This window comes from Microtus ochrogaster, chromosome 10, assembly GCF_000317375.1.
Source record: "Microtus ochrogaster isolate Prairie Vole_2 chromosome 10, MicOch1.0, whole genome shotgun sequence".
NCBI classification, from domain to species: Eukaryota; Metazoa; Chordata; class Mammalia; order Rodentia; family Cricetidae; genus Microtus; species Microtus ochrogaster.
The window spans coordinates 74,412,483-74,429,176 of NC_022016.1; the positions used below are offsets into that span (position 1 = coordinate 74,412,483).

The 16,694-nt window shown below is 49.1% G+C and overlaps 2 protein-coding genes across 2 annotated transcripts in view; one reads left to right on the forward strand and one right to left on the reverse strand.

The window, feature by feature from the left end:
• The window catches only part of Mrpl37 (mitochondrial ribosomal protein L37), a 12,171-nt gene extending 2,169 nt beyond the window's left edge, over positions 1 to 10,002 (reverse strand). The window contains exons 1-5 of the mRNA XM_005353516.2: positions 9,602 to 10,002; positions 6,787 to 6,970; positions 6,579 to 6,694; positions 4,026 to 4,211; positions 2,519 to 2,676 (exon numbers count right to left, since the gene is read on the reverse strand). Coding sequence (XP_005353573.1) covers positions 2,519 to 2,676; positions 4,026 to 4,211; positions 6,579 to 6,694; positions 6,787 to 6,970; positions 9,602 to 9,947 — 990 coding nt within the window. The 5' untranslated portion in view covers positions 9,948 to 10,002. The remainder of the gene's footprint in view (positions 1 to 2,518; positions 2,677 to 4,025; positions 4,212 to 6,578; positions 6,695 to 6,786; positions 6,971 to 9,601) is intronic.
• Positions 10,003 to 10,148: 146 nt separating this feature from the next.
• The window catches only part of LOC101981637 (NADH-cytochrome b5 reductase-like), a 16,989-nt gene continuing 10,443 nt past the window's right edge, over positions 10,149 to 16,694 (forward strand). The window contains exons 1-3 of the mRNA XM_026781759.1: positions 10,149 to 10,184; positions 11,839 to 12,106; positions 14,155 to 14,303. Coding sequence (XP_026637560.1) covers positions 11,909 to 12,106; positions 14,155 to 14,303 — 347 coding nt within the window. The 5' untranslated portion in view covers positions 10,149 to 10,184; positions 11,839 to 11,908. The remainder of the gene's footprint in view (positions 10,185 to 11,838; positions 12,107 to 14,154; positions 14,304 to 16,694) is intronic.

Consider the following 16,694-nt stretch of genomic DNA (forward strand, 5'->3'; position numbering starts at 1 on the left):
CGACACTCAGGAGTTACAGCTTAGTCTAGGAACCCTGCCTGTTTTTCATAGATAGACGCATATTCCTGCTTCACAGACTGAAGCGCAGGTTTCCAGGCATTTGTTCAAGGCCCCCCCCCCAGGCGTAGGCTAAGTCAGGTAGTCCCACTGTCTAGGCTGTGGCTGGTGTCCCAGTGTATCTGACACCAGTGCCTCTTTCATTCTTAAGTGGGGTTTTTTTTTTGGTTGATTATTTTTGTTTTTGTTCTTTTTCTGAGACAGTGTAACTCTGTATAATCCTAGAACTCATTCTGTAGACCAGGCTGACCTGGAACTCAGACCTTCCTCTGCCTCCCAAGTGCTGGATTAAAGGTGTGCCCCAAACTGCCTGGCTCCTAAGTGTGACTGCTTGGGTAACTCTATGGCCTGCCTTTGTACTTTGTAGTAATCCAGACTGCTACTGGCCACAAATCCTGCAGTCTAGCCACGAGAAGCAGGGTACCTCTGGTGCAACACACCGCTGCCTTGCCCTCAGGGCTCACCTGACTTTAGGACTAGCTAATGGAAGTCCCAAGTACGTGCCACACCAGGGCTGTTGGTCTCAGAAATACCTGTGCTAGCTGCATGAGAAATAAATACAAAGAGAAGTACCTGTAAGTGTTAGCTGAGATTCGGTATTGACTCTTATCTCCCTCTACAGATCAATAAAACTGCAGGTAGTACATAAATTTCTCAGCAATTTTACCTTTTACATGGAGGCTTGTCCCATAACTGCTCAACTTCACGGCCCCAGGAATAATTTGTACCTGGAGACGGTGGAGGAGGCTGCCTCTTCTATCTAACGGGGCGGTATTAGCCAGCACTGCTACTGAGGCCCTTCTGGCGATACCCGGCAGAGACTACACTAAGCCCGTGGCCTGGAACATGGAATGTTGCTGCTTCCTTCCTCCGCCCAAACTGGGGGCAGCACATCCTTTAGAAGCTGTAGGAATCACAGATCAGCCTCTGCTTTTCCACTCATTAGCTGTGGGATCATGGGTGATTTACCTCATCTTACAGAGAGTTCAGGAAGTCTACAGCGAAGAATAAGACTAAAGCCAGCTGCCCACTATCCGCCCACTGTTTAGACATAATAAGGCCACATGAGGATGCCACAGTTGCTAATCTCTCTGGTTCTAGTTCTTACCATGCTGGGGATTGAACCTGGGGACTTATACACACTAGAAAGATGCTCCACCACTCAGCTATATCCCCAGCCCACTCCAGGTCCTCGGCTATATGATCAGAAACATAAATTATCCTTCCTGAGCTTGTCTCTTCTTCTACAAAGTGAGGCTAACAGCACCTGCCACACAAGTTGTTCAAAAGAGCAAACCATGTGAGAAGCTCTACAATTTTAGTGCGGGGTTTCCAAACCCCAGTTTGCACGAGCCTCATCCGGAGGGCTTTTTAAATGCTGACTACTGAGCCCCACTGCAGAGCTTCTGATTCAGTGGGTCTATGAAGTACATGCTCATCAAGCTCCTCCAGGACACCACTGGTGTCCACAGTTTGTTAACATGTGGGGTGTGTCAGGTGCTCAATACAGAACAGTACATTCTACTCCCCACTCAGGCAGCCAACCAAACCAACCCTGCCAGCACCCACCCCAGGCAGGACAGATGCAAATCCTAATTCCCTCACTCCCGGGAGGACCACGGGCCTGAGGCTCTACTCGAGACCTGAGAGAACAGGAGCTCTCAGAAATATGCCTCATGCTCCCACTCCCACCCCGCAACCAAGCCTTTTCCTCATCCTAAGACAGCGTTTACTTCAACCACTCAGCCTCCATTCCACACCATCTAGGTGCTGGGACTTCCTCTTAATATTGAGGGCCACCACCAAGTGGTATCTTGTTTCTGTACCCACCCTGAACTGACAGTAACTGCCTGGCATCACTTCCTGGGCCTTCTGATGGTGCTGCCTGCTCCAAATCTGACCAAGCAGATCAGACTGGGGCGTGGAGCCCAGACACACATAGGCTTCTGAGTAGGGTATGCCCTGTACCCCTCCTTCCCCCACACTTCCTGCTGCAGACTGCAGGGTGAAGTGGTTAGTTTGCTGTGAGCCTATGGCACACTGGGAAGTGGAGCTCCAAAAGCGGTGTCTGGATAGAGTACCAGACCCAATCAGCCCCCAGGAGAGATAGTTGGTTGCTATAAGAGGAAGTGCATTTGGGCTGGAGAGATGGTTCAGAGGTTTAGAGCATTGCCTGCTCTTCCAAAGGTCCTGAGTTCAATTCCCAGCAACCACATGGTGGCTCACAACCATCTATAATGGGGTCTGGTGCCCTCTTCTGGCCTGCAGACATACATACAGACTGAATATTGTATACATAATAAATAAATAAATATTTTTTTTAAAAAAAGGAAGTACATTTTCCTGAGATTCCTCAGTTAAACTCAAAGTCCGTCCCCACTCCATTCTTCCTGAGAGTGGTCTTTACAGCAGGAGGCCAAGCCTGCAGAAAGCAGTTCTATGGTCTTCTGCACACACATACCCCATAGAGGAGCCGAGCCTGAGCCAGGGCATTTGCAAAAGCAAACAGGAGCATCTTGGCCCTTAGCTGTTCCGGAAGGAAGCGTTGTGGCCGTAAATTGGCCTTTTCCAGGAAATACAAGGTGTGGGGATAGGGGTAAGGGTAGCCCTCCCGGAATCCTGCAAGAGAGGAGAAAGGAGAGGTGAGGAGGCATAGACTAATCGGCCTGCCACAGAGCCTCAGGACACTCAGGGCAGGTAATAAAGACTCACAGGAGACATCAGTACATAATCATGCTCATGGATATGGACGGCTACTGAGGAGCTGAGAGAGAAGCCGGAGGTAGCTTGTGAAACCCAGCCACAAGCCGGGCGGTGGTGGCGCACGCCTTTAATCCCAGCACTTGGGAGGCAGAGGCAGGCGGATCTCTGTGAGTTCGAGACCAGCCTGGTCTACAAGAGCTAGTTCCAGGACAGGCTCCAAAACCACAGAGAAACCCTGTCTCGAAAAACCAAAAAAAAATAAAATAAAATAAAAAAATAAAACCCAGCCACAATGCTTTAAATGTTACTCTTTGGCTCATCACAGAAAATACGTGCCAACTTGTGGCAGGTGCTTCCTACACACACATTCTAACCCTACCCACTTGCTTTCATCCAAGCGCACAGATGACAGTGACACCGACACATGGGTGACTAAAAGCCATGGTCATTACTAAGGAGAAGCAGAAGTCAGTACTCTACTGTTAGTAACACATGACTTGCCTCGTACTTCACAGCTTCAGGTTAGCACCTGTTCACTTCAGACACGACATTGTCAAGTCATGAATATCTCGAGTGACTATGAATAAATCTCTGGTGGGCTAGAGGCTTCTAGAAACAGTGCCTGGAATCAGTGCACGTGGGTACAGAGGAAGGAGAAAGACACTGGGGGCATGGACTCAGAAAAACCAGGAGAAGATTGCTCGCTGAGAGATGGGGCTTCCCTGCAGGCCTTGGTCCTGCAGGCTGCTCCACTCTGCAGGGCACAGACACCCGGCACACACTCCACACGGGGCTGCTCCACTCTGCAGAGCACGGACCCTGGCACACACTCCACTCCACACGGGGCTGCTCCACTCTGCAGGGCACAGACACCCGGCACACACTCCACATGGGGCTCTAGACAAGAAGCAAGGAGAGCCCCAGTGGAGCCTGCTGCTGCCTGTGAGGAGCCCGCAGTCTAGAGGGGAACCAGACGGGAAATCAATCACACCCCAGCACAGAGACGTGTCAAGATCCAGGGTGACTCAGGGCTGTGGGAAGATAAATGAAAAGTCCCTGATTGAGACTGAAAGTTCAGCATTTCTGGGGGAAGTGACTGTGAACATGAATGGCAGCCGATTAAGAGTTAGGAAGCAGGGGCTGCCACACAGATACTAGGAGATAACGCATATGTGCTGCCAAGCACCCAGAGCTATTAGTACATCCTTTCTCTTAAAGAACTATGAATAAAAAGCACGTCCTCATCTCTGCTCCGCTTTGCTCACCTGTGTCATCTTCCATGTCATAGACATGGCATTTCTGAAGATCGATGGTAGGAGAAATGGGATAGAAGGTTTCAAGAACATGACTTTCGGTAGCTTCCACCTCCTCTCTGGAGGCAATGGTGGGCAGAGGGTCCTTGGCTCTTAATATAGCACCACTAGAACCTCGGACCTGAAGGAGAAGAGACTCTAAAATGGGGAAAAGGTGATTAGTCTAACCTGGTCTTCGTACAGCTCTCAAAGTGTGAAACCGTCATCCTCCACAAACCTCAAGTCAAAGTCTGCTACAGGTTTTCTAGATGACCAGCCTGGTCATAGAACACACATATGGCATTAGAACCCTGAGCCCCTGAGAGGGTGAAGAACTAGAACATTCTTCTCCCTAGGTGCTCTTCTGATGAACCCCAAGGCTCCTGACTTGTGGGCATCCTTCATCTTCCCAAGGACCAGCTCCAAGCCAGGGACCCAGAAACAGGGCAGAATTACTCTGTGCTCTCAAGGAGCCCTTCAGGAAGCAAGTGCTGCTGGGGAAAGCAGAGCCATATGCAGACAGAGCCCTCTGCAAAACCCAGAGGGCCCCGGAAGGAAGCAAAACCTTCAAATTGGGCAGCAGAGGAAGCACTTGGGAGACAGTGGCAGGTAGACTTCAGTGAGTTCAAGGTCAGTCAGGGCTCCACAGTGAGATGGTCAAAAGCAACAGCAAAGGGTATCTGAAGGAGAAGAGTGGGTCTCTGTAACTGGGATCAGCTAACTCTTCATCAAGGGGGGCTATACTGTGCATATGTGTGTTCAGCAGCAGCGCTGGGCTCTGGCCACTAGAATTCCATCTCCATCCCCGCTCATACCATCTACGTCATGACCATCAATACTGTTTTCAGACATTGCCCAACGCCCCAGTCTCTGGTGGAAGAGCTCTGGGTAGGAGTCTGCCATGCACTGAAAATGAAGACTAGCATGCAAAAGCAGTCCCAGGATGACTGGGACAGGACACTGAAGGACAAGAGGCATGGAGAGAGAAGTACTGTGAGCAGGGGCAGGAGGGAGGGTTTCAGACCCAGGCAAAGGGCCAGATTCATCTTAACAAGAGAGAGAGAAAAGCCAGCCAGATCTGAGCACCTCAGGTAAATTGGATTAGCATGTATTCTACATGGGAATGCAGATGGCCAGAGGAGACACACTCGCAGTGAACTAACCAATGAGCCTGGTGTGAAAATGTGGAAATGGTGTCTGTACTGTTCCCATGGGAAGCCACATGCCACCTGACAAAATGTGTTTAGAAAGACTGTTGTCTGAATCCCGACTAGCTCCAAGTGGCACCACCCTCTGCAGGGCCGGCTTCAGAGAGTAAAATCCCTGTGTGAAGGTGATGGATCGGGACTGTTGTCAGATCAGAAACCGGTTTGGCCAATGGCACTGCCATTTAATTAGCATGCAGCCTCCCAAGATATGTAAAAAAAAAAAATGGATGCAACATCTGCAGATGGATAACTTCTGCAGTAATTGCACCTCAAGATTGGTTTCCTAAGGCATTTCCTGTTTCCTCACACAAATGTGCCTGGACCTCTCCTAACCTTGGGTTTTAGATTCTCCCCACAGATCACTCTAGTGTGGTTTCTAATTCAATTCCCTCACATCCCTCCTCCAGTGACAGCTCCAAATGGGGCAGTTTAATTAGAGGTAATACTTGACAATGGGCCAACAAGTACTCTCCATTAATGAGGTGCACTAATTTCCTTAGTGGTGCCATTACCTCTGCCAGGCTGACTCCTTGCCAGAAGTCTATATGCAAAGAGGGGAGAAGGGGAAACCTGCTCAAACAGACAGCCCAGGTCCCAGGTATTCCTTGCTGGTTTCCTTGCTCCACAATCCCATCACCTAGAACACCTGAACCGACACACCTGTCCGAAACACCAGCATGCACTGCCAAGCACACAGCATGCACAAAGGCGGGCGGCAGGTGGGAAAGCTGGATACCAAAAAGCTGGAACTGGAAGTGACAAACTTACGGACAGGGGAAGGGAGCAGCAGGAGGGTGGTAAGACTAGGACTAGGTGGACAGACCATAATAAACGACAGCCTTGGGTTTCAAACAAGGGAACATGTCAAAAAGACTTGCTGTGTTGAAAGAAGCACTCTAAATTATGCTAACACGGATGTGGAAGGGTGCAGAAGTATGGAAAGGGAAAAACAGCTGCGAGTGTGGTGAAGGCAGAGAGCAATGTGTTTTATTATTCCCTTGTCCTCAGCATTTAAAAACTCCCAAGCACACTGTGGGTACTCAGCAGATACAGTCAGCTGTCCGTGGTTGAATGGCGACTTAAAAGCAATTAAAAACAGCAACGAGAAGGAGCATGGTGGTGCCGACTACAGGATCACAAGTCTAAAGTAGGCCTTGTGTAGTGAGACCCTATAAAGGGCGTGTCTGAACCCCAAGAGTATGTGGCAGGAGCAGGATGGGAGGGCTGGGGTGTGGAGACGGGGCTAAGAGCACCAGAGAGAATAAACAAACTGAAAAAGAAAACCCAGCAAGACCTTCTAGTATACAGGATGACTAACCTCGATTCCAGGTGGTGGCTAAGGAGTAGTTTTGGGCAGACATCCGCCTGGCCAGAGAAGGGTGCTTGAGAATCTGGGACTTACACAGCTGGATGAGGCTGTCCACAATGACTGGGCTTGGGGAAAAAATGACATTTGAAGACTTAAAGCAACTTAAAGTAACTCCATATTTCTCAATTGAAAATCCTCCTATTCGGGGGAAACTCACCAGTAGGTTTCTCTCTTGGGGATGTCCTCAGTGGAGTGCCAGAGACGGCCATGAGAGATGATATCCAAAACACGCTCTTCTTGGTTCTCTATGTGATTTCTTGGATCATCAACAAGACTAAGCACTTTCTTGGGAAGGCCTTCTATTAGCTTGGTCTTAGTTAGCCAGAGAGCCTGCTTCATACCTTTGGGGCAATCATCACAAAACAAACAAAAAGAGAGAGAGAGAAAGAGAGAAGACAGTTCAGAAAGAGATGCTCATGCCAACCAGGTAGGACCATGAAGAAAAGGCTGCTTCAAGAGAAGGCTGGGTTTGATTTGAGACATCTGAGGAATAAAACCAAGAAAGCAGTGGATCAAGAGTATGACTTTGAGCTGGGCAGTGGTGGCGCACGCCTTTAATCCCAGCACTTGGGAGGCAGAGACAGGTGAATCTCTGTGAGTTTGAGGCCAGTCTGGTCTACAGAGCTAGTTCCAGGCCAGGTTCAAACCCTGTCTCAAAAAACAAACAACAACAACAACAACAAAAGAGTATTACTTCATGAATAATGATCTACTTCAAGGTGGTGAGCTGACTATGGGACTGAGTGCAGTGCCTGCCATGAGAAGGATTCAAACCTTTTTCAAGACAGCTGAGATCCCTGCTGACTCCCTTCAGGCAGAGAAATCAAAGCTGTGAGACTAGCTCAGTGGACCAGCCCTTCTGGTAATCCATATCCTAACCCTGACTAGAGAAGCCCATGCATACCAAACTTATGTTTGAGTCCATCACAGCTACTCAATTCTGCTATTGTTGCACAAGTGCACCCATGGGCAATAATGTACACTCGCAAATGGTTGTATTCCAGTAAAACTTTATTTACAAAAACAGGGAGCTACTTAATTAGCTGACCCCAGCTCTGTGACATTATTGCTAGCCACCACAGAGCCAATGTTTAATGATTCTTTAGCGCATACACAAAATACATAGTATTTAGAGCTACCATTTACCGAATGTCACTTCTGGAATTTACCAATAAGTTAGATGGGATTTTATGTCATGAAAGGGGAAACTTGGACAAGATGGAGGAGTTTGCTTCAAGTCACTTATCTTTAAGGTGACACAAACCTAAGCCTGTCCACCCTAAAGCCCACCATCTCTCCATAACCCACGTTGGCTTCTAAGACTCCTATTTTGCAAGGTTTTGTTTTGATTTTATAAGACCTCTTTATGACTTTTGAAAGTGCAGGCAGAAGATACATTTTCAGACAGTTCAAGGAGTGCGATCTTCTAGAACACTTGCCGTCCATTACCAGTGACAATCAAAGGGGTTACGTTGTAGGAGATCCTTCACAGCACGGTCAGGGTCCACTGGGAGTGGTTAACAGCTAGGAAAATCAGCTTGCAGGCAGGTATAGGAGTGGGCATTCTAAGAGGCTGGCCTATGGTTACCAGCTTTCCCAAGCTTATGACTGATTCTCTTAGCCCTCAAGCCCTGTTAGATCTCCTTATTTCCTACTTATCCTTTGGGAAATCCTGCTCCCACATACCTCAACTGCTTTTGCACTTAGGACCCTGCCCTATCGTCATCCTGATCTGGGTGACGATGGATGTTTGAAGAATGAAGAAAGGTACTCTTTTTTTTTTTTGTTTTTGTTTTTCGAGACAGGGTTTCTCTGTGGCTTTGGAGCCTGTCCTGGACCTAGCTCTGTAGATCAGGCTGGTCTCGAACTCACAGAGATCCGCCTGCCTCTGCCTCCCGAGTGCTGGGATTAAAGGCGTGCGCCACCATCACCCGGCAAGAAAGGTACTCTTAATAATCACCTCTGGGAAATAATTCCTGACAACAGTGAGAAGCAGACTGGTTTTGGCTCGAGACTCTTAGATCTGTTCTTAAGAGTGACAGGCCCCTAAGTGGGTAGACTTTTTGGTGCAAATTCCTTTACACATCCCAGGCTTTTAACAAAAGACACTGACCTAGGAAACTAGTGTTGCAGACCTGGTTTCACTATTGAAAGGAAAAATACTGGCTCAGGACCCCAATACCAAGTTCTCAGCACAAAGGAGATGTATTTGCCCCAGAGGGATAAAGGGCAGGGAATAAGAGACAATGACAGGAGATAGAGGACAAGGGAGAAGGGAAAGGAAAAAGGAAACAGGGGTGGGGGGTGGAGAGGTAGGGAACAAGGAAAAGGGGGAAGGGGTATCTGTCCCAAAGTGGGACAAAGAACTGCTTCTGGAAAGAGAGGAGACAGATGTGGCACATAGGGAAATGACAGTTTATAAAGGGAAAGAAGAAAACCCCATGTTAGGATATGTTTAATTTTAATTGGGAGTGTTAACTAGGTGATTGGGGGGGGGTTGGTTGCTGGACTTCAATACTTTGATGGCTGGACCTTGGTAGTCAGCCACAGGAGGAGAAAGAGGCCATATAAAGGAATAGACCTGGGGGTCTAGTTTTAGGAATGTAATCTAACAGTTTTTATCAAGGCAGAGGGAATGAGAGAGAAGGGAAAGGCCTCCCAGAGCCAAGTTTGCTAGGCCCGGGCTGGCTGGAGTCCCTTCAGCTATCACCGCTCCACGCGTGTATAAGCAAATCCCTGTTCCAGCTGGCGATCCCGTGAAATGAGGAGATAACCCTAGAGAGGACACAAATTCTCCACAGCTCTCTCTCCCAGCATTGCTCCTTACATCCCACTTGATCCTGACAACTCTCAGAAGACGGATGTCTCTGTGGCTCTACTTCGCAGAGGAAGAAACCGAGACCCTCCCCCGGGTCGGGGTTTGTGCTGAACCGAGAACAGGGTCTCTCCTCCCATTCGCCCTGTGGCCTCACCCTCAAGGAGTCGGCAGCGCTGGTGGAATATGTAGCAGGGCTCGTCCTTGTACAGAGGCTGCTCGTGCATCGGGGCCGTGCGGTGGAACCGTGGATCGTTCCAGCCGCGATCCCACGGCGGGAAGATGGGCCGAGCCAGCCCCGGGACGAAGTGCATCTTCCCCTCGTAGGTAATGGGCTCCAGACCCGGGATCTCATACACCCTGTCCAGGGGCCGAGGCTCGGGCTTCCGCGTGGAACGCACGCCCCATTCGTACGCCCCGCGTTTCGGGGCCCCGCAGCCCCCGAGGCCGAGCCTACCAGAATAAGCTAACACCCGCAAAGCGGGCCCGGACGCCAACGCCATAGCGATCCAGTCCCCAAAACACCTCTACCTGGACGCCGCCATCTTTTCCCGCGCAGGGCCTGCCGGGAGCGAAAGGGGCTGGGCGCAAAGTCGCATTTTGAGAATGACAGACACTTCAACCAATCACAGTTAAAATATCCTTGTTTTGCCTCCGCCCCTCAGGTGGTGCCTATGCTTATAGGTGGACCTTGCAAAGCGCTCCCAATTTCTGAGGTACCCGACTTGAGGGGGTCGCAGGTGGGTAGAGTGGTGCTGTTCCTCGCGGCCGGACAGAGGAGTGCGGGCCCCACCAACCTGTAACTGGGACGTCCTTGACCACCATAGGCAATTAGAGGTTGAAAGGCCCCTGTCTCCCTCGCTGTTGAAACGGCTGAGCGGGCCCGGCGTCTAGTGGGTTCTGGAGGTGGCCTCTCCACCCACTTACTGCTGCCCACGCTTTCCTTGGCTGGAGCTCCCCAGAGCCTGCGAGAGCCACGGCCCCCCCCCCCCCCCCACGTCAGCTCGACACCCGGCTGCTCGCCCTGCGCTTCGGCTCAGCGCCGAAAGCGAGTTACTTTTTCTTGGTTCCTGAGGTTTCCTTTTCGCTTCCCAGAGGCAGGGCCGGTGCCGGGAGCCGCTCCTTTGCGCAGCACCTGCTTCTGGCACGCTCGCTGTGGGGAGGGAGGTGGGTGCTGTGCTAAGCACCGGGTGAACGTGTAGAACTTAGATTTAGGGGCCAGAGAGAGAACTACATGAACAGTGACAACACACACACATACACACGCTTCCTGTCCATTTCTCTAGGTCTTTTTCTCTCCTTTGACCTCTGTCAAAGTTGCTGTTCATTTTTATTTTGTTTAATGACTGTCCTGTGAGCACAGAGAACTGTGTCCCTGGCACTTAGAGCAGTTGGCGGACACATTGTGGGTTTAACAAATGAGTGTGTACTGACTAGGACAATCAGCACATGCCTCTGAGGGAGGAGGATGACCTCAGTCAAGGCCTGAAGAGCAGGAAGAGGCATCCAGGCCTAGGCTGCAACAGGGATTGTGCCTCCCAGATGGGAAGGAACCATGTCTTTAAGACTGTGGTGGATGTGTCCAACTTCTCTACCGATTTCCAAAATAGCTGAGACATAGGGTTGTTTGAACCCCAAATATAAGGCAGATATAAGGCAGAGGACAGTATGACTAACCCTCACTTGTTTGATTTTAATACTCCCCACACACACACACACACACACACACAAACGCAAAGAGTAATTGGCATAAAGAGGCCTCATTCACTTGTGTGGCTGATACACAGCATGCTGTAAAGGTGGATTCACTGAATGGCTCTAACATCGTGCTAGGTCTGAACAAGGACACGGACACTGTCCTCCTGTTCACCTCTATTGTGTTCCAGCACCTAAGCCTGTGCCTTGCTCACAGACCGTCGAGTGGCTGCTCACCAGTCAGTAGGGGCGTTCCATGTGCCAGGTCGTTTGGTATAATACAGAACGAGTAAGACGCCAGCCTTGTTCTCCTGGTGCACCAGCCTCAGAACCATACTGAAGTCATAGAGCTCCTTGTGCAGTAGTGGAAAAGATTTTTCTGAAGCCAAACCCCCTTCTCTGCTAAGAAACTATTACACACACACACACACACACACACACACACACGCACAGAGGCAAAACCACAATAATTGTAAGCAGTAAGTATGTCCTGTCTGACAGCAGATCCCTGGTTGAGCCATCCCTGTCACACACACACACACACACAGGTAAAACCACAATAATTGTAAGCAGTAAGTATGTCCTGTCTGACAGCAGATCCCTGGTTGAGCCATCCCTGTCCCTCTAACCTGGCAGGCCTTAAGGAGACCATGAGGGACAGAGGAGGACAGTCTGACCCCCATGTTTTCCTTCTCCTAGGCTGACAGCGAAGGAGAGTCTGGCCTGTCCCAGTTGTCCCTTTGTCCATGTTGCCCAAGCCCCACTGACGATGGATGAGAGGGAGGACAGCGATGCTGAAGCTTGGCTGCAGCTGAAGCCTGTGGAGCCCCTACCCTCCCAGTGCTGCGGGAGTGGCTGCTCGCCCTGTGTGTTTGACCTCTATTACCGAGACCTGGAAAGATGGGAAGCAGCCCGAGCCAGAAATGACCGGAGCCTGCTGAGTGGAAAGCAGTCATCCGAGACCCAGGTGAGGAGTCTGGAGTTTCAGTGTCTGTCTGGCCCTGCCCTGCTCTGTGCCTGCCCTGGGAAGACTTTGATTAGACAGTGGTGAGTAAGAAGTAGTCATAATGGAAGCCGATAGATCCAGAAAGCAAGGTCCAGACCTGAAACAAACTTATTAGTAGCTTAACCTCTTGAAGCCGTAGTTTCCCCATCTGCAAAATGGACCCTGATATTTGTGATGTTTAACACAAAACCTAATAATTATCTATCTATCTACCTACCTATCTATCTATCTATCTATCTATCTATCTATCTATCTATCTATCTACTTATATTTATTATGTATACAATATTCTGCCTGCAGGCCAGAAGAGGGCACCAGACCTCATTACAGATGGTTGTAAGCCACCATGTGGTTGCTGGGAATTGAACTCAGGACCTTTGGAAGAGCAGGCAATGTTCTTAACCCCTGAGCCATCTCTCCAGCCCCTAATTATTTCACTTATCAGATATCCATTGAATACCTATTGTACGCCAGGTCTTATAAACCATTGAGGATCTGTGATAAGCAAGACACAGTCCTTGCCCTCAAAAGAGCAAGCTGACATGTGATATATTAACAGACCGGCAGGTGATGTCGCTACTCAGTTGTCTCTGGAGCATATTGACTTCTTTCCTCAACCCAAAAAGAACTTCATATATTTCAAGAATAGTTACAGTTTCAGTACTCAACCTGTGATAACAGAAAATTGATATTGCACAACAGCATATTTTAATCTAATAGCTTTATCTTTTAAATTGTGATGAAGTAATAATAGATTATATGTCCATAGCAATTTACATTTTATGAAATACATATATAAAGCTAGATGTGGCACACTCTTTGGATCCCAGCACTTGGAAGCTAGAGGCAGGAGAATCAGGGATTTCAAAGCCAACCCTGGGGCATATAGTGAGTCAGGTCAGTCTGAGGAATTACGTGAGATCCTGTCCCCAAAAAACAAAACAAAACAACAACAAAAAATACCCAACCATGTATTTTATTTTATCTTTCCCCTATAACCCTGTAATGCTACCAAATGAGCGGCCTCTTTTTACATAATAGGAGACCAAGGCTCAGAAATAGCAGCTAGCTGGATCAATCCCAGTGTCCTGTCTCTAGCTCAGTGTTCTTTAGCCACAGGCAGCTGTGACAGGGTTCTTAGCATGTGACTGATAGAGACAAGGTCATTCTGGCTCAAGAGGGCTGTGGTAGAGAGTGTCTGGGACCCCAGGCCTGTCAATGCTGAGACACTGGTTACTGAGTTCTAAGTTTGGTGCCTGCAACCACACCTTCCTCAGGTAAGCCAAATTTGAATACTATACAAGAGAGACCAAACCAGGTGTGGTGGTGCACGCTTTTAATTGCAGGCAGAGGCAGGAGGATCTCTGTGAGTTCGAGATCCACCTGGTCTGCATAGCAAGGTCAGGACAGCCAGGGCTACAGAAAGACCCTGTCTGAGAGAGAGCTCAGTCATGGTATTCAGAGAAGGCTGCCGGCAGGAGGCACAAGGAGGGGTTGGGATGGTGAGGACAGTGTGCTGAACCCAGAGGACATGATTTTGAGTCCCTGCTCCTTGCTGACTTTGAACATTGGATCGTCTCTATGGCTCCATGGGTTTTCAGCTCTCCGGATCTGGAACTTAACGGGTCTGAAGGCTGAGCAGGTGTTCAGTACCCTAGAGTGAGTGTTTTGTCGAGAGGATACTACTTGAACAGTGAGGACCTTGAGAGGGCAGTGACAGGTGGCCTTGGAGGAGGAATGGGAATTTGCCATCTGCAGATAAATGAAGCTTGTGGTTGTCCACTGCTCCCTTGAGTGTAGGCTAAGGAGCCTGTGCTTGGTCCTGGGGTTGTGGGAAGCTACAGAAAGCTTAAACACCAGGTAGACTCCATGTGCTGTGGGTAAAGGCGAAGCAAGGTAGGGTCAACTCTTTGTCACATCAAGAGATGGCTCTCATCAGGAAAAGTGGCAAGGATGTGTGTCCCTTAGTCCTGACCTCTAGAAGTCAATCAAGACTTTTCTCGTTGTAGGACTGCTCCACCAAGCTGAGTCCAGAGACCTTCCTGGCCTTCCACATCAGTGCCATAGAGAAACTCACCAAGGACACCTACCATGTCCGGTTTACACTGCCTGGGAGCAATCAACTCGGCCTGCATCCTGGGCAGCACCTCATCCTACGGTACACTCAGGTTGTGGGAGGACCAAGCCTGCTGCCATGCTTTGCCGCTGACCAGCTGAGTAGCCTGGGGCAGCTTGCTTGGCCTTTCTTAAGCCCTTGCTTGCCATCTTCAAGATAGACCCAGGAGCATATGACTCAGGGTCCTTGACATGGAGTTCAGTGATGTGTTTTTGAGATAAATAATAATGCTAGCCCTTTAATGGCACTTGCTAGCCAAGGCACAGTTCTTACTAGCCAAGGCACGGGTCTCGCTAGCCAAGGCACGGGTCTCGCTAGCCAAGGCACGGGTCTCGCTAGCCAAGGCACGGGTCTCACTAGCAAAGGCACGGGTCTTACTAGCCAAGGCACGGGTCTCACTAGCCAAGGCACGGGTCTCACTAGCAAAGGCACAGGTCTTACTAGCCAAGGCACGGGTCTCACTAGCCAAGGCACAGGTCTTACTAGCCAAGGCACAGGTCTTACTAGCCAAGGCACGGGTCTGTCTCCTCACATTCATTACCTCATTTAACCTTCACAGACTCCTGGCTGGTAGTTGCCATTATCTGGAAGATGTTATCACACACCCAGACAGTATTCAGGAGCATATGTATATGTGGGAGGAAAAAAGGCCTAGATCTGAGCCCCAAGATTGCTGGAGCTTATGGGGTTGGCAAGACAAGATGAAGTCAGCAAACAAACTAACGAAACAAACAAACAACAACAGCAAGACAAACAAGGCATGGCCAAAAGGCAAGATGGGAGGAAACCAGAAAGAGAGCTCACTGCTGGTCAGACTGGCCACTTAGCTCACACTGGTTCCTATGGCCTGTGACCTGACTGGCAGTCCTTCAAATTCAGTGTTTCAGTTGGCAGGAGAAGCCATAGTAGGTTATAGCTATGCAACTCTCCACCCATGAATTGGAGTGGGCAGGACACCCAGCTTCTAGACTGACTCCCCTCCATCCTCTCTACCACCCAGTGACATTCCTAATATATCTGACCATGTCACTCATTAAGACGCGTTCTGTAGCTCCTCATTGCTTCCATAATGACATTCTAATCCATGGCTGCCCAACCTCCCTTCCCTACTCCACAGGTGCCCATGTCTTAGCCTTGAAATCCAGCTACTAGTTCCTGGCTTGCCTGCACTTGTCCAGCCCAGGCTGTTCCCTTCCTGGCCCCACCTGTCAGGGGCCTGCTCATCTTCAATACCCGACTCCATCAGACTCCTGAGTTTATAGATGACAGTGCTCACTCCCTCTGAGACACATCAGACTTTACCTGTCTAGCTCCTGCATTTGATGCACTTGGGAGGGCCTTTCAGTCTTTGCAGACACCAGAGCAGAATGTTTTGCACATGGTAAGGCTAAAGCATTTGGAGTGTCTTGGGAAGTAAGTCAGGATTTCTGTTATTGTTTGGTTTGGGGTTTTGTTTTTTTTTTTTATTTTTGTTTGTTTTTTCAAAGTCATGGTGTACTCCAGGCCAGCTCAAACTCAAACATGCATTTTCTGCCTCAGTCTCCCAAGTGCTGGGACTACAGGGTGCACCACCACACCCAGCTGAGAGAGGTACTTCAAAGTTCAGGACCAAACTGGAGTTGGAGCAATAGTCAGATGCCAGTGTGTAAATGGTGTTCCTTCTCTTAGCACTGTTTGGTGTTTGTTGTTGTTCTGTTTGGTTGGTTTTTGCTTTTGTTTTTCAAAACAGGGTTTCTCTTTATAGCCCTGGCTGCCTTGGAACTCTTTCTGTAGACCAGACTAGCCTTGAATTCCCTGAGATCCACCTGCCTCTGCCTCATGAATGCTGAGATTAAAAATGTGCACCACCACACCTGGCTCTGGATTTCTTTTAAAGAGTTTTTATTTTTATGTGTATGCATGTGTGCTTGAGTTTATGTATGTGCATCACATGTAGCGTGTCCATGGAGGTAAGAAGGTATCAGAGTCCCTGAAACTAGAGTTACTGGCAGTTGTGAGCTACCCGATATAGGTGCAGAGAACCAAACAGACCCTCTGCAAGAGCACTGAGTACTCAGAGGCCTAACCTCTGAGCCTTGTCTCCAGCCCTAGGTTGTTATTTTAAATAAGATTATTCATATACTATGTCTGGTACACAATAGACATTCCTACCTCATAGCTATTACCACAACTCATGATTGCTCTCCTGACCCCATTGTTGCCAACATTCTAAAGACAATCCATACATTGGCAGAGCTTCAGCATCAAACCCCTTTGAGGGTTCCTCCAGTTCTGGTGCTTGCTAGCCTATGGTAATGTTTCATAAATCTCAGCAGAAGTTTTTATCTGTGTTATTTTGTAGCGCATAAGTCAGAAAACCCCAGGAATGCCCCCACAGACTGCTCACACCATCAGTGTACTTTTTGTTATCAGTGTTCTTTTTTCTTTTCTTTT